This window comes from Scyliorhinus canicula, chromosome 2 (assembly GCF_902713615.1).
Source record: "Scyliorhinus canicula chromosome 2, sScyCan1.1, whole genome shotgun sequence".
NCBI lineage: Eukaryota > Metazoa > Chordata > Chondrichthyes > Carcharhiniformes > Scyliorhinidae > Scyliorhinus > Scyliorhinus canicula.
Genome location: NC_052147.1, coordinates 151,700,885 through 151,724,473, shown reverse-complemented (window position 1 = coordinate 151,724,473; position 23,589 = coordinate 151,700,885). Strand labels below are relative to the sequence as shown.

The following is a 23,589-nucleotide window of genomic DNA, read 5'->3' as shown; positions in this document are numbered from 1 at the left end:
ATAGACAGGTTATTCCCACGTTGGCAGGCTGTGGCCAGTGGGGTACCATAAGGATCAGCACTTGGGCTCCAGCTGTTCACAATGTATATCAATGATTTGAATGTGGGGACCAAATGTAATATTTCTAAGTTTGCAGATGATACAAAGCTAGGCGGGAATGTGTGATATGAGGACAAAGTACAGGGTCTCTGAGGAGGATTTGGTCAGACGTAGCGAGCGGGCAAGAACATGGCAGATGGAATATAATGTGAAAAAATGCGAGGTTATCCATTTTGGTTATCCATTTTGGTCGAAGGAATTTGAGGGGAAACATTTTTACCCAGAGGGTGGTGATGGTCTGGAACGCACTGCCTGGGAGGGTGGTAGAGGCGGGTTGCCTCACATCCTTTAAAAAGCACCTGGATGAACACTTGGCACATTATAACATTCAAGGCTATGGGTTTAGGATTGGCAAATCAGGTGCCTTTCATGCGGCGGTGCAGACTCGATGGGCCAAAGGGCCTTTTCTGTACTGTATTTTTCTGTGATTCTGTGAACATCTGTGCAGAGTATTTCCTAAATGGTAAAAATTAAAAAGTGTAAATGTACAAAAGGACCTGGGTATCCTTGTCTATAAGTCACTGAAGGCTAGCAATGCAGGTGCAGCAAACTATTCGGAAAGCTAATAGAATGTTTTTTTCTCCAATTAAGCAGTAATTTAGTGTGGCCAATCCACCTACCCTGCACATCTTTTGGGTTGTGGGGGTGAAACCCCCGCAGACATGGGGAGAATGTGCAAACTCCACACAGTCAGTGACCCAGGGCCGGGATCGAACCTGGGATTCGGCACCGTGAGGCAGCAGTGCTAACTACTGTGCCACCGTGCAGCCCAAGCTAATGGAATGTTAGCCTTTATCACAAGAGGATTTGAGTACAGGAGTAGTGAGGTTGCTTCAATTGTATTGGAGCTTGGTTAGACCACACCTGGAGTAGTGGACGCAGTTTTGTTCCCCTTACAGAAATGGTATTATTGTCATAGAGGGAGTGCAACTAAGGTTAACCAGACTTGATCTGGGGATGATGGGACTGCTCTATCAAGTGAGATTGGGTAAACTGGGCCTTGCTCTGCCTACTGTCCTTGTATGCGCTGGTGTCAGGAGGGGGGAACCAAAAGAACTGGAGACCATCGTAGTTTCTTTGGTGGCCGGCCCCGGGATGGGCCCCAGCGCTTCCTTCTCCCTGATGGTGCCTGAGGGACCACATGGGATGAGGGTCTGAGCTCCAGAGGCCTCTGAGTGATCTGGCACTGCCAGTCCTGGCAGCTCTCCATTATCTGGTAGTAAAGAAATGTTGGCATTTATAGCTAAAGGAATAGAGTTTAAAGATAAGGAAGTGTTGTTGCAACTATATAAGGCATTGGTGAGACTGCACTAGAGTATTGTGCACAGTTTTGGTCCGCTTATTTGAGGAATGCTGCAATGGCATTGGAAGCAGTTTAGAGGTGGTTCACTAGATTGATTCCAGAGATAAAGGGTTTGTCTTATGAAAAGAGATTGAGACGATTAAGCCTATACTCTCTATAGTTTAGAAAAATGAGGGGCGATCAAATTGAGGTTTAAAAGAGGATAAAAGATATGGATAAAGTAGATGTGGTGCAGATGCTTCCTCTTGTGGGGCATTCTAGAACGAGAGGTCACAGTCTCAGGATAAGGGGAAGCAAATTTAAAACAGAGATGAGGAGAACCTACTTCTCACAAAGGGGTGTGAATCTGTGGAATTCGCTGCCCCAGGGTGCGGTGGATGCTGGGACAGTGGGTAAATTTAAGGTAGAGTTAGACAGATTTTTAATTAGTAGTGGGTTGAAGGGTTGTGGAGAACGGGCAGGATGTGGAGTTGAGGCCAGGATGAGATCAGCCACGATCGTATTGAACGATGGGACAGGTTCGAGAGGCTAAATTGCCTCCTCCTGCTCCTAGTTCTTATGTGCTAAGAAAGAACTATTCTGTATAATTCCACCTTCCAGCTCTTGGTCTGTCGCCCTGGAGGTAACAGCAGCTCAAGCACAAATCTGGTGTTCTTGATGAATAAGGGGGTTTCTTGATTAATAAGATCAGGCGTAATGGGGAGAAGGCAGGAGAATGCGGATGAGGAACATATCAGCCATGATCAAATGGTGGAACAGACTTGACGGGCTGAATGGTCTAATTCTGCACTATATCTTATGGTCTGTCCCAGATTTGAATCCCGGCTCTGGGTCACTGTCCGTTTGGAGTTTGCACATTCTCCCCGTGTCTGCGTGGGTTTCACCCCCACAACCTAAAGATGTGCAGGGTAGGTGGATTGGCCACACTAAATTGCCCTGTAATTGGAAAAAATGAATTTGGTACTCTAAATGTATTTTTAAAAAATATATGGGGCCCAGTTTAGGGTCACAGTGCCCGAGTTCAGAGGTCTAACGAGTAAATTTTAAGGATCACTCATACTTATTGGTTTTGACATCATGCCTCTATTTGTAAAGAGAAGAATCACAACTGTTTTGTCTGCAGCCTATCTCATCAGCAATCAGGTATTTTGTAGTTTCAGGAGGTGCACTCGTGCAGACATCAGCTTTAGTTCCCATTGCAACAACACGGGGTCTGTCCCCTGCAGTAACCAATCCCACTGACCTTGTAGGAATGCTGGTAGGTGCTGCTGGATTAGCCTGCTCTGCTTGTATTCTATTAGTTTCTCTCCTCCTTATGTGGACATGCTTCCTTGCTTTTTTTTCTTGGGGGGAGGGGTCATTGGCTGTTTTTGTTATAATTTACCCAGGAACTCAAGCTGGGCCAACGTTACAGTTTTGGGTGAATACTAAGTCATTTGGTGGACAGCACAGTAACACAGTGTTTAGCACTGTTGCTTTAAAGCGCCAGGGTCCCAGGTTCGATTCCCAGCTTGCGTCACTGTCTGTGCGGATCCGCACGTTCTCCCTGTGCCTGTGTGGGTTTCCTCCAGGTGCTCCGGTTTCCTCCCACAACGGACGAAACACGTGCTGTCAGGTGAATTGGACATTCTGAATTCTCCCTCAGTGTACCCAAACAGGCGTCGGAATCTGTCTCCACCACACTCTCAGACAGTACATTCCAGATCCTAACCACTCGCTGTGTGTCTCCACCACACTCACAGACAGTACATTCCAGATTCTAACCACTCGCCGTGTGAATCTGTCTCCACCACACTCACAGACAGTACATTCCAGATCCTAACCACTCGCTGTGTGAGTCTGTCTCCACCACACTCACAGACAGTACATTCCAGATCCTAACCACTCGCCGTGTGAATCTGTCTCCACCACACTCTCAGACAGTACATTCCAGATCCTAACCGCTCGCTGTGTGAATCTGTCTCCACCACACTCTCAGACAGTACATAGAACATTACAGCGCAGTACAGGCCCTTCGACCCACCATGTTATGCCGTCCTGGGAAACCACTCTAAAGTCCCTCTACACTATTCCCTTATCGTCCATATGCCTATCCAATGACCATTTGAATGCGTTTAGTGTTGGCGAGTCCACTACTGTTGCAGGCAGGGCATTCCACGCCCTTACTACTCTCTGAGTAAATAACCTACCTCTGACATCTGTCCTATATCTATCTCCCCTCAATTTAAAGCTATGTCCCCTCGTGCTGGACATCACCATCCAAGGAAAAAGGCTCTCACTGTCCACCCTATCTAATCCTCTGATCATCTTGTATGCCTCAATTAAGTACATTCCAGATCCTAACCACTCGCTGTGTGAACCTGTCTCCACCACACTCTCAGACAGTACATTGCAGATCCTAACCATTCGCTGTGTGAATCTGTTTCCACCACACTCTCAGACAGTACATTTCAGATCCTAAACACTCGCTGTGTGAATGTCTCCACCACACTCTCACAGTACATTCTAGTAGATCCTAGACCACTCACTGTGTGAATCTGTCTCCACCACACTCACAGACAGTACATTCCAGAACCTAACCACTCGCCATGTGAATCTGTCTCAACCACACTCTCAGACAGTACATTCCAGATCCTAACCACTCGCCATGTGAATCTGTCTCAACCACACTCACAGACAGTACATTCCAGATCCTAACCACTCACTGTGTGAATCTGTCTCCACCACACTCTCAGACAGTACATTCCAGACCCTAAACACTCACTGTGTGAATCTGTCTCCACCACACTCTCAGACAGTACATTCCAGATCCTAACCACTCACTGTGTGAATCTCTCTCCACCACACTCTCAGACAGTACATTTCAGATCCCAACCGCTCGCTGTGTGAATCTGTCTCCACCACACTCACAGACAGTGCATTCCAGATCCTAACCACTCGCTGTGTGAATCTGTCTCCACCACACTCTCAGACAGTACATTCCAGATCCTAACCACTCACTGTGTGAATCTCTCTCCACCACACTCTCAGACAGTACATTTCAGATCCCAACCGCTCGCTGTGTGAATCTGTCTCCACCACACTCACAGACAGTGCATTCCAGATCCTAACCACTCACTGTGTGAATCTCTCTCCACCACACTCTCAGACAGTACATTCCAGATCCTAACCACTCACTGCGTGAATCTGCCTCCACCACACTCACAGACAGTACATTCCAGATCCTAACCACTCGCTGTGTGAATCTGCCTCCACCACACTCTCAGACAGTACATTCCAGATCCTAACCACTCGCCGTGTGAATCTGCCTCCACCACACTCACAGACAGTACATTCCAGATCCTAACCACTCGCTGTGTGAATCTGTCTCCACCACACTCCCAGACAGTACATTCCAGATCCTAACCACTCGCCGTGTGAATCTGCCTCCACCACACTCACAGACAGTACATTCCAGATCCTAAACACTCGCTGTGTGAATCTGTCTCCACCACACTCCCAGACAGTACATTCCAGATCCTAACCACTCACTGCGTGAATCTGCCTCCACCACACTCACAGACAGTACATTCCAGATCCTAACCACTCGCTGTGTGAATCTGTCTCCACCACACTCCCAGACAGTACATTCCAGATCCTAACCACTCGCTGTGTGAATCTGTCTCCACCACACTCACAGACAGTACATTCCAGACCCTAACCACTCACTGCGTGAATCTGCCTCCACCACACTCACAGACAGTACATTCCAGATCCTAACCACTCACTGTGTGAGTCTGTCTCCACCACACTCACAGACAGTACATTCCAGATTCCAACTAATCACTGTGTGAATTCTTTCACAGGATGTGGTAGGCCAGCATTCCTAATTGTCCGTGATTAATTGCTGTAAATTGAAGAAAGGAGAGGCCTATTTAAAACATGTGGGAAATTTCTGCACCATTTGCCCACAGTGCGCTGCACATAATGATTGGTAACATTTGTACACAACATGGTCTGTATTTGCAGGACTCGCGACTGGGTGTGTAAAAATGGCAGACATTAAGCACATCCAGGAAGGAGAAACACTGTTAGAAGTTTTTTAACTAACCATTTATTTTTCTGTTTTTCTTTTTAAACAGTTAAATGGATTTACAATTAAAGCGCAAAAGTTCAATCTGACATTTCTGCCCCCTCTGATAGCTAAACACATTAAAATCCAGAAAAAAAAGCATTAACTTTCCTTTTGAGCGTTATACAGCAGTCACGTTGGTTTTGTATTAAAATGTTTTCTCCTCTCCTGTCTGTTCTAGCTCATAATCTCAATTCTAGCTTCCTTTGCAAGCCGGACGGTGGTGCTTCCGCTGCCTTGGCCAAAATTCTGGAATTTCCTCCTCAACCCTCTTAACATCGCTCTCCTCCTTAAAACCTCTCTCTTTGATCAAGACATTGCTCACCTGTTCCAATACCTCCTTAAATGGCCCAGTCTTATTTTATTTTAAAACAACTCCGATGGTGCACCTTGGGGACATTGCGCTGTGCTAATGGAGATATGCAGTCTTTGGTTGTTGGATGTTTCCTTTCTGAAAAGCTCAATCGATAACTGGCTATAATCGAAGGGGTGGAAAGGAACAATAAGAATATCGGTGCCAAACCTCCCACTACAGCCTATCAGCTATAAATGTCATCCTGTTGGCAACGGGAGCCAGGCACTTGGAAACCTCCCATCCAATTCAACAGCACTGCCCACTTGGAGAATTCATTTATTTAGAATTAAATTTTAGTTTTTTCCCTTTGTTAAATTTTTAAGTACCCAATTCATTTTTTTTTTCAATTAAAGGGGCAATTTAGTGTGGCCAATCCACCTACACTGCACATCTTTGGGTTTGCGGGGGTGAGACCCACACAGACACGGGAAGAATGTGCAAACTCCACACGGACAGTGACCCGGGGCCGGATCGAACCCGGGTCGTCAGCACGGTGAGGCAGCAGTGCTAACCAATGCGCCCCCGTGCCGTACTGGATTACATTTTTTCAGAGGAGCCACCTCCTCTTTGTTCTGTCAGATTTTCCATGCTTCCTCCCTCCCTCCTATTCTGCTGTAACAATTTCCATCCTTCCTAGAACCATTTTCCATTTATTTTTTCTTGTCCCACTACCACCCCCTTTGTGGTTTAATCTCTCCCTCCCTCCACCCTGTCCCAGATCTTCCCTTTTCTTATCTTTTCTCTCCCACCACCACTTTTTCCTGGCTTTGTATTTGTTTTGAAGCTATGTTCATTTCTAACCTCTTCCAGTTCTCATTGACCCGGACCGTTGGCTGGGATCCGTTACAGGGCCTCCTCAGGAACTGTTCTGGGAAGTGGGAGTGGGGATGAGAAATAGGATGGGAGGATGGATGGCCTTCATGGAATGAGGCCAATGGAGGTGTTTTTGTGGTCAATTTTGGGCATCTTAAGGCCTCTTGCTGAAACTGCCAATATTTTAACCAGCGGTGAGGGGAGAAGGGTCCCTCTGTGGGGAGAATGCCAGGCACTCTCTGGTGGCACCTATGTTCAAGGGAGGTGGGGGGGGGCCCTCCTGATCAGGCACCCTGTGGCTTATGGCCAGCCCCTCAGAGGGCAAAACCCATTGGGCCAAGCCCTACTCACATCTGTTCTGGGACCTAGTTGCAATACCAGAAATGACCACTGCTCTCGTAGGCGCTACTGGGACTGAAGCACCATGATGCGCAAGAGCCCAAAAGTCAGGCAATCAATTATACATAAAATCCTGTCCAGGGCTGTTGGAAACGGCCAAGGTGCAGTTGCTCCTGACTATCCAGCTACTGGGTCTGGGCTCCAACTGCCACATAAAATCCCAGCCCCTTAATTCTGTTTCTCTCGCCACTGAAGCTAAGCACTTCCCAAAATTTTCTATTTTTGCGTAGGATTTCCAGCATCCGCAGATTTTCACTTTTTTAAATCTCTATTTCGTATGCATCATTTTAATGAGGGTTAGTGCAAGAAACACTCAAAGAGAGGTATTTGTCAGAAAGCAGAGTTAGCTTAATTATCCCAAGTGAATGGTGTTAGCTGCTAATGCAGTACAGTAGTTATATTACTGGGCTAGTAATAGAGAGGCCTGGAATAGTAATCAATTAAGACCTAAATTTGAATCTCACCCAAGGCAACTGAGAAATTTAAACATCGCTAACTAAATAAATGTGGACTAAAAAGCTAGTATCAGTGATGACTACAAAATTATCTAACAACCCATCTGCTTCGCTTAGGGAAGGAAATCTGCCATCAATGCCTCGCCAGGCCTACATGTGACTCCAGACCCACAGCAATGTGGTTGACTCTTAACTGCCCTCTCGGTAGTATGCTACAAAGAAACTATAATTTGGAGTGTCTGGGCAGTCTTGCCAAAACAGGAAGGCAGAGGCCAACTTAAGTGAACCAGATGGGATGAATTTCTAATAGATCGTACGTTTGTGTGTTCTACAGGGAGACATCGAGATGACGTATGATCAGGTTCCCTCAAGGTGCAGCTCTGCAACGACCATATCCTGCCTCTGCAGGTTTCATTTTCCTTAACTCTTGTATTCAATAACGTACTCTGGGTAGATCTGGTGTTTCTCGAAGATGACGAATATGGATGGGTTGGAGACATCGTTAACGCAACTGTCATAGCACCTGGTCTTTGTGCCATCTCTCACGGGTGGTCGGAGGTAAGAGGAGCATCCTTTCACAAACTGCCCCACCAAAACTCGGGCAACAAACATGGTCATCGTGGTTTGTCGACATCGGCAGTAATTGTGGGAGTAGGACGCATCCCTGGCAAAATAGCTTCCTAAAGAAAGAAAGAACTTGCATTTATATAGCGTCTTTCAGGGTCTAAAGAACGTCCCAAAATTCTGTACAGCCAATCTAGTACCTTTCTCAAGTGTAGCCACTTTGCACACAAGCAAGAATGTTATAGAGGTCAGATAGCCTGTTATTGTGATGTTGGTTTGTGTACAAATATTACCTACAACATCAGGGAAAACAGTGCTTGCTCTTTTTGATCAGGGATCTTTTACGTCCACCCACGAGAGCAGATGAGGCCCCACTTTAATGTTTCACTCCAAAGACGGCACCGGCCGACAGCACAGCACTCCCGTCTCAGTGCTGTACCAGAGTGTCGGCAGAGATTTCGAAGCTCAAGTCTCCAAGGACTTGAATTCATCACCTCCCAACTCTGAGGTGAGCGGGGCTATCCACTGGGCCATGGTCACTCACAGCAACATACATGGATCAAACAGCACTGCAACCAAGTCAGGGAAGCAGCCATCTTGAAAACTCGCAGGTACCTCTTCCATAAGTGGTTCCATGCACACCGCAGATCCTCCAGTCAAAGTTCTGCTGGCAGATGGCCTCGATATATTGGGGATCAGTGCCATGGAAAAGCTGCTTCTCAGCCACATCTGTGCCACTGCTGGTCTTCTTCATCTGCTCCTTCTGCCTGTCTCATAAATACAAACAGAACGGACGTGAGCAGCATTGCACTGACAGGGCAGCCCGAAGGACATGCACAATACACTCTCTCTGTACTTCAGGGGCAATCCCTTTTCTAAACAACTACTGAAATCCTTATATTCTGGAGACGGGTTGTACCATCGAGGAAGGTCTCGGGTTCCTATTTAACGTTGAAAAGGGTTCGAGGATTTGCCTTGTTACCACTGCCGAAGGAGAGAGAAACATGAGCTTCAACTGCTGCTGGTTCCAGGCTGGTAAACCCTATTAGGCAGAGTCTGGTAGGAGAGGGTTGGGGGGACAGGAAGGGTTTGGGGGATAGGAGAGGGGTCAGGGATGATACGTATCCCATCCTGTTGCGACTCAGAGGAAGAATAGTTCCTCAGCTGAATTGTCAGAAAGGTCAGGCACCCAGGAATCTGTTTACCCTCCCCTTTATTTAAAAAACAAAGCAGGTGCAACTTTTACAAACCATTGAAAAACTTCCCAAAGGGCCAGGTTTTGGATCCGTTCGATTTTCCTGATCACACTATTCCTCATCGTTCTCTGAAAGAGGGACTGCACCTGTTTATATTCCTCTGAAGTTTCCAGCAAGCGAATGAGCTGCAGAGAGATGGTCAACAGTCAAATCACAGAGGGCTGCTAATGTAAACACGTTTAAACACAATGGGCTTAAAACAATATCAAAAGTTAGCCTCTGCTTGATCCCAGTATAAACATTTGAATCTTTGCAATGTGAAGTTTATCAGGCGGTTGTGTGGCTGTCGTCTCCCGCAGTCAGGTGACCATGCTACAGAATTCCACTCGAACTGGACAACCCTCCCAAGATCTCTGCGCTCCACCCATTCCGACGTCTTGTGCGCAGACCTGCACTGACGCTGTCTGTAAGAGGAGACGCTAATCTGAGGCCTGCACAGGTCCCTCAAGTGGACAAAGAATAATTTAGGCCGATGATAGAGGGGAATAGAGGCGTAAGCCTCCGGTAAGGCTGGTAACGTGGACATCCAGGGACTGAATGGGCCGGTTAAAAGATCGCAGGTATTCGCGCACCTCAGGAACCTGTAAGCGGAGGTGGTCTATCTGCAGGTGACGCAACTCCGCATGAAGGACTACGTTAGGTTAAGGAAGGGGTTGGTTGGGCAGGTTTTCCCCTCGGGGTTTGATTCGAAATCGAGGGGAGTGACAATTTTAATGAGCAAAAAAATGGGATTTGTGAGTGCGAAGGAGGTGACGGATCGGGGTGGGGGATTGTGATTGTGAGTGGGATATTGGAATGGGCACCGGTGGTGTTGATAAATGTGTATGCCCCAAATTGGGATGATGTGGGTTCTGAGGGATCAAATAAAACCCACCCATTCCTGGCATCTTTCTTCATTATATTTCATCCCGCCCTGGATTGAAGTTGTAGCGTAAACGTGAAGGCTGATTGGTCCATCCGCCGGCTTTAAACATGGATAGGCCACGTAAAATGACTTTCAAACGACTCCTTATTGGCCTCAATTTCCAGCTGAATTGTTGGCGTTTCTGACTTCCGCACACCGAACAAAATATAGAGCGCAATAATGTTGGAACGCTTGCTGATATCTTCTCGCTCAATTTTATGCCCTGTCTGGTTGGGTGTGTGCCTGCTCAAACAACGTAATGGGTGGGATTCTTCGGAAACCGGTGGGGTGGGCAACTCCGGCGCGAAGGAGTGGCGTGAACCACTCCGGCGTCGGGCCACCCTGGAGGTACGGAATCCTCCGCACCTTCAGGGGCTCGGCCGGCGTAAAAAAGTGGTTTGCACCGCACCGGCCGGTGCAGAAAGGGCTTGGCGCCACACCAATTGGCGCCGAATGGTCTCCACCGGCCAGCGCAAGTTGGTGCGTGCGTGGGAGCCATCCCAGCGCATGCACAGGGGGGATTCATCTCCGCGCCGGCCATCGCGAACCGTTACACCAGCCGGCGCGGGGGAATAGAGTGCCCCCACGGCACAGGCGCGCCCGCGGATCGGTGGTCTCCGATCGTGGGCCAGGCCACCATGGGGGCACCCCCCCGGGGCCAGATCCCGTCGCGCCCGCCCGAGGACCCCGGAGGCCGCCCGCAGAGCCAGGTCCTGCCGGTAAGTACCTGTCGTAACATATGCCGGCGGGATTGGCCGAAAACGGGTGGCCACTCGACCCATCTCGGGCCAGAGAATCGCCGGGGGGCTGCTGCTAGCGGCCGCCAACCGGCGCGGCGCGATTCCCGCCCCCACCAAATCCCCGGCGATGGAGAATTCGGCAGCCAACGGGGGCGGGATTCACACAGCCCCCCAGCGATTCTCTGACCCAGCAGAGGGTCGGAGAATCCCGCCCAATATTCTGGCCCAGGTTTTTCGAAGATTACGAGGAGAAATCTCTGCCAATAATATTACTGATGTGGAGATGCTGACGTTGGACTGGGGTGGGCAAGTAAGAAGTCTTTCAACACCAGAGTAAAGTCCAGCAGGTTTGTTTCGAATCACTAGCTTTAATATTATTGCACAAATGCTTAGCCATTCTAACAGAGGGAACAACTCAATTATGTTTATCAAGAATCTCCAGTAAAATAGTTGAGCCAAGAGAATTTAAAATTGATGAAGAGATGGTACTGGATGGGTTATCTGTATTTGAAGTGGATATAGTACCAGGACCCTGCTGAGAGTCATCAAAAGGAAGTTGGGGTGGAAATTGCAGAGGGACTGACTGTCATTTTTTCAGACTTCCTTAGACTCAAGAATGTTGCCAGAGGACTGGGGAATTGCAAATGTCACACCCTTGTTCCAAAAAGGGTGTAAAAGATAAGCCCAACTACAGACCAGCCACTTTAAACTAGGTGGTGGGGAGGCTTCTCGATGCGATAATTGTGGGCAAAATTGTCAGTTGGCAAAATGCGAGTTAATAAAGGAAAGCCAACATGGATTTTTAAAATCGTGTTTAACTAACTTGCTGGACTTTTGAGGAGATGACAGAGAGGGTTGATAAGGGTAATGTGGTGCACATGGACTTTCAAAAGGCATTTGGTACCATGCGACACAACAAGCTTATGAGCTCCTGGAATAAAAAGGACATAGTAACATGGATATGAAATTGGCTGAGTGACAGGAAACAGTGTAATGGTAAATGGATGTTTTTCTGGCTAGATGATGGTTTACAGTGAAGTTCCACAGAGGTTGTTTTTGGGACACCTGCTCATTCTGATATATATATAGCCTAGACCAAGGTTGTACAGGGCATGATTTCAAAATGTGCAGATGATATGAACCTTGGAAGCATTGTCAACTATGAAGAGGATAGTGTAGAACTTCACAGAAAGAGGATGGTGAATGGGTGGAGACGTGGCAGATGAAATTCAATGCTGGGAAATATGTAGTGATTTATTTAGGTTGAAAGAACATGGAGAGAAAATATAAAATAAAGGGGACTACTAAGGGTGTGCAGGAGCAGAGGGACCTGACTGTATATGTGCATAAGTCAGTGAAAATGGCAGGGCAGGTGGAGAGAGCAGTTAATAAAGTAGATAGTATTCTAGGCTTTATTAATAGGGGCATAGAGTAAAGCGGTTATATTAAATGTGTATAAAACACTGAGTCGGCCTCAACTGGAGTTTGTGTCCAGTTCTGGGTGTCACATAAATGTGAAAGCTTTAGGGAGGGCGGGGAAAAGACTCACAAAAATGGTTCAAGAGATGAGGAACTTCAGTTATAAAGTCTGGAGAAGTTGGGATTGTTTTTCTTGGAGAAGAGAAGGTTAAGGGGAGATTTGAGAGAGGATGTTCAAAATCATGAACCATCTGGACAGAGTAAAGATGGAGAAACTGTTCCGCTCATGGAAGAATAACGAGGACACAGATTTAAAGTCATTGGCAAAAGTTAACACAGGTTAGAATCTGGAATGTACTGTCTGACAGTGTGGTGGAGACCGATTCACATAGCGAGTGGTTAGGATCTGGAATGTACTGTCTGTGTGTGGTGGAGACAGATTCACACAGCGAGTGGTTAGGATCTGGAATGTACTGTCTGACAGTGTGCTGGAGACAGATTCACACAGCGAGTGGTTAGGATCTGGAATGTACTGTCTGACAGTGTGGTGGAGACAGATTCACACAGCGAGTAGTTAGGAACTGGAATGTACTGTCTGACAGTGTGGTGGAGACAGATTCACACAGCGAGTGGTTAGGATCTGGAATGTACTGTCTGTGAGTGTGGTGGAGACAGATTCACACAGCGAGTGGTTAGGATCTGGAATGTACTGTCTGTGAGTGTGGTGGAGACAGACTCACACAGCGAGTGGTTAGGATCTGGAATGTACTGTCTGCTAGTGTGGTGGAAAGATTCACACAGCGAGTGGTTAGGATCTGGAATGTACTGTCTGACAGTGTGGTGGAGGCAGATTCACACAGTGAATGGTTAGGATCTGGAATGTACTGTCTGAGTGTGTGATGGAGGCAGTTTAATGTTCAAGTGGGAACTGAATTATGATCTGAAAAGGAGGAATGTACAGAGTTATTTGGAGAAGGTGGGGGTGAGGCACTAGGTAATTTGCTCCTTTGGAGAGATGATGGGTGAATATATACCTTCGCAACACACAATTCTTCCCTCGTAACAACTCTACCAGCAAATTATTCTACCTTATAGTCCGTGTCTGTAGGAACTGGTTTATTCCAGTGTTCCGGAATGCATTTTCCTTTGCTGGTCTTGGACTGTTCTTGTCCAGGTTTTCCTTGGCTACAAGTAACAGAGTCATTAACGTTACTGACATGAATGGAACATCAGCAAAAGGTCAAATATACAATTATTAAATAGAAAAATATTCCGTTTTGAAAATTATATGCCATAAGACCATAAGACATAGGAGCAGGATTAGGCCATTCGGCCCATCGAGTCTACTCCGGCATTCAATCATTGCTCATATGTTTTGCATCCCCATTCTCCTGCCTTCTCCTCATAACCCATGCTGTCCTATTAAGAACCTATCTATTTTTTGTCTTAAACACACTCAGTGATTTGGCCTCCACAGCCTTCTGCGGAAAAGAGTTCCACAGATTCACCACCCTCTGGCTGAAGAAATTCCTCCTCATCTCTGTTTTAAAGGATCGTCCCTTTAGTCTGAGATTGTGTCCTCTGGTTCTAGTTTCTCCTACAAGTGGAAGCATCCTCTCCACGTCTGCTCTATCCAGGCCTCGCAGTATCCTGTAAGTTTCAATAAGATCCCCCCTCATCCTTCTAAACTACGAGTACAGACCAAGAGTCCTCAACCGTTCCTCATATGACAAGCTCTTCATTCAGGGATCATTCCTGTGAACCGGATGTAGACCCTTTCCAAGGCCAGAACATCCTTCCTTAGATACAAGGCCCAAAACTGCAATCAAACTTCTAAATAATGCCACAACTATAAGCAGCGAATGCGAGAAGGTAGTGAAGTTTCCTTCCACTGAACTAAGCTCAAAAACTAAGCCATCTTTCAGATGAGATGTCAAACCGAAACTACCCCCTCAGGTGGATATCACCATTCCTGGGACCACTATTCTGAAAGAACAGGCAGTTCCTTCGGATTTCCAGGCAGTACATTTCCCCCCAACCCACGTGACTGAAAAATGGGTTTATCTGATCATTCCGAATTTGCTGTTTGTCAGACTCTGCTGTCCACAAATTGGTTACCTCGTTTCCTGCATTACAAGCGAGAGACTACACGTAAAATCATTCTTTAGTGGCTGTAAAGCACTTGGGGGCTTGGGGGGGGGGGGGGGGGGGGGGGGGGGGGGGGGGGGTTGGAGAATGTGACTTGAAGTTGCAAAAGGCATTACATAAGTGCAAGTCCTTCTTTGTTATTAACAATACGAACAACAGCTTGCATTTATATAGTGCCCTTTTCTTCTTCAGTTCTCTGCCCAAAAGGAGGTCTTGGCAATCATTCGCTGAACCTTGAATGAGTGTTTTGATTTTTTAGCATGAGATGGGGGGAGGAGGCAGGCCCCGAGTCTGCCTCAGCCAGAACAGGGATCAAACTTGACAGGGGACCTGATAGAGGGGTGCAAAATTGTTTTTTTTTTTTTTTTAATTTTTTTATTGGAATTTTTTGCAGAAAATATAACAAAAAGTATAGCAAAAAGCAGTAATATGCAACTAACAGCCCCATAACACCCACAATTCCCCCCATACCGTAACATCACATGTATCACATTCCCCCACCCCCCCCCCAAACAAGAGAACTTAACCATAAATTAAAATTAGATAAATCAAATTTAAATAAAATAAGCTAACATAATCAACGCCCCCCCCCCCACCCCCCCACCCCCCCCCCCCACCCCCCCCCCACCCCCCACCCCCCCCCCCCCCCGGGTTGCTGCTGCTACTGTCCCAGTACCCTATCGTTGAGCCAGAAAGTCGAGGAAAGGTTGCCACCGTTTAAAGAACCCTTGCACCGATCCTCTCAGGGCGAATTTAACCTTCTCAAGCTTAATAAAGCCCGCCATGTCATTGATCCAGGTCTCCACGCTTGGGGGCCTCGCGTCCTTCCACTGTAGCAAAATCCTTCGCCGGGCTACTAGGGACGCAAAGGCCAGCACACCGGCCTCTTTCGCCTCCTGCACTCCCGGCTCTACCCCAACCCCAAAGATCGCGAGTCCCCATCCTAGGGGGTGCAAAATTGTGAGAGACGTAGATAGGGAGAAACTTTTCCGCTTTAGTGGAGGGATGAATAACCAGGGGACATAGATTTAACATCAGGGGCCGGTGATTTAGAGCGGATTTGTGGAAAGTGTTTTCACCCAGAGGATGATGGGAATCTGGACTGTCTGAAAGGATGGTAGGGGTGGGAACCCTCACAACTTTTAAGAAGCATTTAGATGAGCACTTGAAGCACTACAGCATACAAGGCTACGGATCAAGTGCTGGAAAATAGGTTTAGAGTAGATGCCTGGTGGCTGGCACAGACATGATGGGCCAAATGGTCACTTTCTGTGCTGTAAACCTCTATGACACCAAATCCCATGCTGTTGATGTTCATCTGATCCACAAGTTAGCCATTTAGCCAATTGAGCCAAACAGGCCCCCCATAGTGCCCTGAACATTGTAAAAGCACCATCGGTAGTAGGGAAGATGCTGGAATCTATCATCAAGGAAGAAATAGCGAGGCATCTGGATAGAAATTGTCCCATTGGGCAGACGCAGCATGGGTTCATAAAGGGCAGGTCATGCCTAACTAATTTAGTGGAATTTTTTGAGGACATTACCAGTGCAGTATATAACGGGGAGCCAATGGATGTGGTATATCTGGATTTTCAGAAAGCCTTGATAAAGTGCCACACAAAAGGTTGCTGCATAAGATAAAGATGCATGGCATTAAGGGTAAAGTAGTAGCATGGATAGAGGATTGGTTAATTAATAGAAAGCAAAGAGTGGGGATTAATGGGTGTTTCTCTGGTTGGCAATCAGTAGCTAGTGGTGTCCCTCAGGGATCCGTGTTGGGCCCACAATTGTTCACAATTTACATTGATGATTTGGAGTTGGGGACCAAGGGCAATGTGTCCAAGTTTGCAGATGACACTAAGATGAGTGGTAAAGCAAAAAGTGCAGAGGATACTGGAAGTCTGCAGAGGGATTTGGATAGGTTAAGTGAATGGGCTAGGGTCTGGCAGATGGAATACAATGTTGACAAATGTGAGGTTATCCATTTTGTTAGGAATAACAGCAAACGGGATTATTATTTAAATAAAATATTAAAGCATGCTGCTGTGCAGAGACCTGGGTGTGCTAGTGCATGAGTCACAGAAAGTTGGTTTACAGGTGCAACAGGTGATTAAGAAGGCAAATGGAATTTTGTCCTTCATTGCTAGAGGGATGGAGTTTAAGACTAGGGAAGTTATGCTGCAATTGTATACGGTGTTAGTGAGGCCACACCTGGAGTATTGTGTTCAGTTTTGGTCTCCTTACTTGAGAAAGGACGTATTGGCACTGGAGGGTGTGCAGAGGAGATTCGCTAGATTAATCCCAGAGCTGAAGGGGTTGGGTTACGAGGAGAGGTTGTGTAGACTGGGACTGTACTCATTGGAATTTAGAAGGATGAGGGGGGATCTTATAGAAACATAAAATTATGAAGGGAATAGATAGGATAGATGCGGGCAGGTTGTTTCCACTGGCAGGTAAAAGCAGAACTAGTGGGCATAGCCTCAAAATAAGGGGAAGTAGATTTAGGACTGAGTTTAGGAGGAACTTCTTCACTCAAAGGGTTGTGAATCTATGGAATTCCTTGCCAAGTGAAGCAGTTGAGGCACCTTCATTAAATGTTTTTAAGGTAAAGATTGATAGTTTTTTGAAGAATAAAGGGATTAAGGGTTATGGTGTTCAGGCCGTAAAGTGGAGCTGAGTCCACAAAAGATCAGCCATGATCTCATTGAATGGCGGAGCAGGCTCGAGGGGCCAGATGGCCTACTCCTGCTCCTAGTTCTTATTATGTTAAGACACTGAGCATGTGAGGAGATATTAGGCTACGAATACGCAAGCAGAATACTGCAGATGCTGGAAATTGGAAATAAAAACAAAAAAGTGCTGGAAAATTTCAGCAGGCCAGGCAGCATCTGCGAAGAGCGAATCGCCTCCCCCACTTCCTGCCCCAGATGCAAAGTAGACAAGGAGCTGACTTGTTCCACACCAGCCCACCCCACATTAATATTGTGCTGTGGCAGAATTTAAGAATTGTGGGTCTGCCCGAAGGGGTGGAGGGCCCGAGGCCGACTGAGTACTTTGCCAAGATGTTGGCAGAGCTGCTGGGGAGGGGGACTATCCCTCCCGGCATGTACTGAATCAGGCTCATCGGCCGTTGCGCCCTAAACCAAAGGTGAATGAACCACCAAGGGCAGTAATAATTTGCTTCTTCAGGCACCATGTGAAGGAGAAGGTCCTGAGCTGAGTGAAGCAGAAGCAGGAGGTGCAGTGGGAAGGAGCTGGTATACGCAAATACCAGGACTTAACCGTGGAGCTGTTGAGAAGGCGGGCAGCCTTCGGTCGGGTTAAGGCAGCACTCTGCAGCAGTGGTGTGAGGTTTGTTGCAGTGTACCCAGCTAAGTTGAGGGTGACCTACAACTCAAATGACTGGGGCTGGATTCTCCGATTTTGGGACTATGTCCCCACGCCGTCGTAAAAACTGTGGCCTTTCACGACATAAAACTGGCGTGAAAGGGCCACTTATTCATAGCCTTGCAGGGGGCTAGCAGTGAACCATTGGGAAGCTCACAGCTTTTGCTGCAGATACGGGACCCCGCACTTCCAGGTCAGAGGGCGTGCATGAGCACAGTGGCGGCCTCCAGCGGCCGCGCCGTGCTGCACGGCGAACTCAGACCGCGGAGCTGGACCGTACAGTGACCTTGATCGGCTGTGCGCCAGACCCAGACCGCCCATCCAAAATGAGCCTGATGACGTATAAGGCCCCCCCGCCCTCCGATCGGCCCGCCCCTGTTCATGGTGGCTGCGGATTGAGTCAGCAACCGCCACGCGAGTATCCCGACCGGCTGGACCATGTTAGGTCCACGCCATCAGGGCTTCGGCCGGACAGGGGCGGAGAATAGCGGAGTGGGTCTCCAGCAATGGTTGCAGGGAAGGGGATTCGGGGCCCGGAGAATCGTGGAACCAGCGTCGGTCCCGGCGTCGGTCCCGAAGATGGATTCACCACCCTAGTGCCGGCTAAGGTTTCAGTGTCGGGGTATGGAGAATCCAGCCCTTTTACTTCGAGACGGTGGAGGCGCCGGAGGCTTTTGTGAAGGCAGAAGGACTGGGGCAGAAATGGGTTTGAGTTCTGGTCTTGGACCGAGGGTAGGGGAGTGGAAAGTTGTGATTGTTCTATTACATGTTGCTATATGTGATTTATGGGTTTGAAGTTGCCTGTTTGGGAAGGGTAGAAGTTGGGATTTTTGCGATGGCCGTTTTCTTGGGTTTGTGTGTTTGACTGGGCTAGTTTATTTGAAGGGAATTTCTTTGTTTCTGGAACTGGGCATGTGGAGGGGATTAGGAGGAGGGGGCCTAGGCAAGGGTAAGGGTTACAAGAGACCCCCCCTGAAGGTGAAGGATCAGGCGAGGCTCAGGAAGCACTGGGTGAGCCATGTATTTAATTCAGGGTTCTACAGCAGGGCAATGTATAGTACTAGTAATTCACCAGTGTATTAGTATCATACATTAGTATGTTGTTGAACTTGTGGGCTCCACGTATAGGCCATTGTGTGGCTTCACCCACAGGGGGATATGTTGGGGCAAGTACGGGCTCTGCCCATGGCTCCTCCCCTTGAAAGGAAGTATAAAGAGCAGTTGACCTGTAGGCAGATCACAGTATTGTACCAGTCGCAGACGGGCACTGTTCTAAGCTGATTAAAACCTTGGTTTACTTCTACTCGTGTCTTTGAGTGAATTGATGGTCGCATCAGCGGTGTTGGTGGGTAACAGGGTGAAAAGTTCCAGATGGAGAAGGTGGTGATGGATCAGGGGGATAGTAACAGAGGTGTTGGATAGGACGTTGGTGGCACTGGCGAGTGTGTATGGCCCTAACTGGGGTCATTCAGGGTTTGTGAGGGTGGTGCTGGGGGACATCCTGGACTTGGACTCACACGAGCTAATAGTAGGAGGGGATTGGAAGATGGTGCAAGAACCGAGAATAGACAGGTCAAGCGGTGGGTTGGGGGGAAGAGGGGGGGGGGGGGGGGGGCGAAGGCGCTGGCCGGGCTCATGAGGGAGATGGGAGGGGTGGACCTGTGGAGGTTTATGCACTCAGGGAGTGGGAAAACTCGTCCTTCTCCCCAGTTCACAAAGTTTATTCGAGGATTGACTTTTTCGTGGTAGGGAAGGTGTTGTTGGCTGGGATTAGGATATCAGAGTACTCGGTGATAATGCTTTTAGGCCATGCGTAACATTGGGGCGATGCATCCTGGAGAGGGGGATAGCCCAGAGGCCGGGGTAGAGAATGGATGCGGGGTTGTTGGGGGACTGAAGCTTCTGTGAGAAGATTGGGAAAGTGATTGAGGAGTATGTAGGATTTAACTGAGCAGGGGGAGTATTGCAGGTGGTGGTTGGGAGGCCTTGAAGGCAGTGGTGACGAGGGAAGTGATATCCTTTACGGCCAAGGTGGATAAAGAGGAGGGCGGAGTGTCAAACGCTGGTAGAGGAGATGTTGGGGGTGGTTAGGAGGTATGCGGGTTTGCAGATCCGATTCTTCAGGACAGGAGGAAGGAGCGCTCCAGGCTAGGTTTGACCGGTTGTCTACGGGGAAGGCGATGTGCCAATTGAGATGGGCCAGGGGAGCGATTTATGAATACGGGGAGAAGGTGGGACGCATGTTGGCAGGCCAACTTCGGAGGGAGGCGGTGGCGAGGGAGATAGTCCAGGTGCAGGATTGGACGGGGAAATTGGTGGTGGCTCCGGAGATTAATAGGGGGCGGGATTCTCCGGTCACTGATGGTAAAATTGTATTCGGCCGAAAAATCCCAGTTTGCACCAAAATCGATGGCGGCGCTGCTTTTGCAAAGCTCCGTCCCCTCAAAAACATTTATTCGAGGAGTATGCTGCACACCCTATGAACTGCTTCAGGACATCACCCGAGGCCCTCCCTCGATGCTCCGCCTCAATGGGCCAAGTTCCCGATGGCGCAGCACATTTATGGTATTTTCTTCCATGGACCCCGCGTGGCAGCTGTGGCATGTGTCCAGCGCCCCACAGTTGGGGGGGGGGGGGGGGCGTGCTGTTGGCCCTGGCTTCGGTGAGGGCTGAGGGGACTGGTGGGGTTGGTCCGTGCGTGGCGAGGGGGGTTACTGGGGGACATTATTTGGCAGGCCGGGTCTGCCCACGACCGGCGTCATGTTGCACGCCACGGCTGTCATAGGCCGCCGCCGTGCACATGTGCGGCCATGGACCTGGCCATTCTCTAGCCGTTTTTGGCATGGGAGCTGCTAGCCCCCACCCCGCAACGTTCCCGAAATCAGTGCAGCTATTACGCTGTTTTTTCTGGCATTAAACGCCACTGTACCCATGCTGGTGTCTGCAAATCACAGAATCCAGTCCAGGGTGTTTGAGGAGTTTTATGAAAAGCTGTATCGGATGGAGCCACCGAGATAGGGACGAGAGATGAGGGAGTTCCTGGACGGTTCGAGTATTTGAGGCTGGAGGAGGAAGATCGGGCCAGGTTGGAGGGGTCGGTGGAGGAACAAGAGGTAAAGGAGGCAATTGGAAAGATGCAATCGGGGAAGACGGCAGGGCCGGAATGGTTCCCAGTGGAGTATTACAAGAAGTCCAAAGACAAATTGGCGCCGCTGATGTTGAGGATGTTTGAGGAGGCAATAGGGAAGGGGATGCTACCACAAACTTTGGGACAGGCTTCAATCTCCCTGCTGTTAAAGAAAGACAAGGACTCGACTGAGTGTGTGTTTTATAGGCCTATAGCTACTGAATGTAGATGCCAAGATACTGGCAACGGTGCTGGTGGCTAGGCTGGGGGGATGCCTCCCGAAGGTAATGGGAGAAGATCAGACAGAGTTTGTGAAAGGAAGGCAACTGTTTTTGAATATCAGGAGATCAGTAAATGTAATCATGACACCGGCCGAGGTAAAGGAGACAGAGGTAGTGGTAGCGCTCAATGTGGAAAAGGCGTTTGATCGGACAGAGTGGGGGGACTTGATGACGGTCCTAGAGAGATTCGGGATTGGGCCATGATTTACGGAATGTGTACAGCTATTATATAGGAAAGCGATGGCGAGTGTCCGCACAAATAATATTAGCTTGGGGTACTTTGCTCTGCACCAGGGTGTCAGGCAGGGGTGTCCTATGTCCCCCCCTGTTAGTTGCATTAGCAATAGAGCCATTGGCCATCGCTTTAAGGAGTTCAGGACTGCAAGGGGATTGTGTGGGTGGGGAACATGAGGTATCCTTGTCCGCGGCGATTTGTTGTGGCATGTTTCAAAGCCGAGTACGTCGGTGGGGAACATGATGGGACTTCTCCAAATGTTTGGGTCATTTTTAGGATATAAAATAAATTTGGAGAGGAGTGAGTATTGTGTAATGTCTCAGCTGGTGGGGGCTGCTATTTCGCAGGGCAGCCACCCACTTCAGGTATTTGGGGGTGCAGGTGGCGTGGAACTGGTTGGGGGTGGGGCGGCTCTGCAGGTAAAATTTTACTAGCTTGGCGGGGAGGATGAAAGCGGACTTGACAAGGTGGGACAACCTCCCTGTGTCACTGGAGGTCAGGTGCAGGTGATTAAAATGAATGTGTTGCCACAATCTTTGTTTTTGTTCCAGTGCCTACTGGTCTTTTTGCCAAAGACATTCTTCAAGGAAGTGGCTTAGGATGGAGGAAGGTCTGAGTAGGGGGTCGGGGTTGAGGGCAGTGGTAACAGCACCGCTTTCGGTGCAGTGTGGCCTCAGTTCTGCACTGTGAGTACCAGCCTGAATTTTATACTCAGGTTTCTGGAGTGAGATTTGGACCCATGACTGACTGAGGGGGTGGAGAGCCGCCCACAGAACCACGACTGATGCAATTTAATTAATCGCTTGACTGACTTAGAATTTTACATTAACGAGGTGTGGCCTAGTCACTGAATGCTTCTTTCCACCTAAGCTAGGTGACACTCTAACGCAGTGGTTCCCACATCTTTTTCTACTGTCACCCCATTTTAATGCTTCAAACTTGCTTTCAACCCCAGCGTGAATATTGGGGGTTGGTTGAGAATTCTTTTTTTTTTAAATTTAGAGTACCCAATTATTTTTTCCAATTAAGGGGCAATTTAGCACAGCCAATCCACCTACCCTGCACATCTTTTTTGGGTTGTGGGGGTGAAACCCACGCAGACACGGGGAGAATGTGCAAACTCCTCACGGACAGTGACCCAGGGCCGGGATTCGAACCCGGGTCCTCAGCGCCATAGGCAGCAATGCTAACCACTGTGCCACCGTGCTGCCCTCGGTTGAGAATTCTTGAGTGGGTTGGAGGCTCACAGCATGGATAAAGGCAAAACTACTCTCACACCAATCATTTTGCAGACTCGATTGGTGTCAGCGATCGGGGTCTCAGAGCTCATTAGATTAGGCCTCGCCCACAAGCAAAAGAAAAATGGCGCGCATTTAAAGAGGCTTCCCAGCCAATGCCAGGACTCAAATCGGAGTTTCTTCTCCACAGCTGCCACTGCGGGTCTCGGGGCTCAGCACCCTGATAGCTCATCCCGCGATCTCACTCAGGCCAGCGACCCTCAGTTTGGGACCCCTGCTGAAAGGGATGGCTCTGCAATCCACAACAACGGGACATTGTAAGAGCTCATTTGATTTAAAGTTTGGCGATGTGAGTGACAGGGACGGTGCAGCCTCCACAGAATGTTTCAGACGATGGGACAAATCACCGAAGGACTTTCAAACTCTGAAGACGATGCAGAGAACATAAGGCTGACCCCTGGTGCCAGTGCACTGAACTGTGAAGAAAGAGTTGGACTATTCCACCTTGAAATGAGGTCACTGAACAAGGTCTGAGCAGAAATCTGAATTAAAAACTAGAGAAATATTGTTTTAAGTTGTACCTCAACAACAAGGCTAGAAGGTTTAGTTCAAACTGGTAGAAAACTAACCAATGTTTTTTTTACATAAAGAATGATTCCTCAACCATTAGAATTGATTCCCATCCACATCAATGAAGGCAATATCACTCAGATGCTGTAGCTTTCTCGGTAAAAGCTAAGATGGTTCCCAATGAC

The 23,589-nt window shown here is 48.3% G+C and overlaps 1 protein-coding gene across 1 annotated transcript in view; it reads right to left on the bottom strand.

Moving 5' to 3' along the window:
• Positions 1 to 5,475: 5,475 nt before the first annotated feature.
• Positions 5,476 to 23,589, bottom strand: part of LOC119959668 (protein mono-ADP-ribosyltransferase PARP12-like) — a 45,009-nt gene continuing 26,895 nt past the window's right edge. Inside the window, exons 9-12 of the mRNA XM_038787844.1 lie at positions 13,507 to 13,603; positions 9,350 to 9,480; positions 8,715 to 8,866; positions 5,476 to 8,215 (exon numbers count right to left, since the gene is read on the bottom strand). Of these exons, the coding sequence (XP_038643772.1) occupies positions 7,956 to 8,215; positions 8,715 to 8,866; positions 9,350 to 9,480; positions 13,507 to 13,603 (640 nt within the window). The 3' untranslated portion in view covers positions 5,476 to 7,955. The remainder of the gene's footprint in view (positions 8,216 to 8,714; positions 8,867 to 9,349; positions 9,481 to 13,506; positions 13,604 to 23,589) is intronic.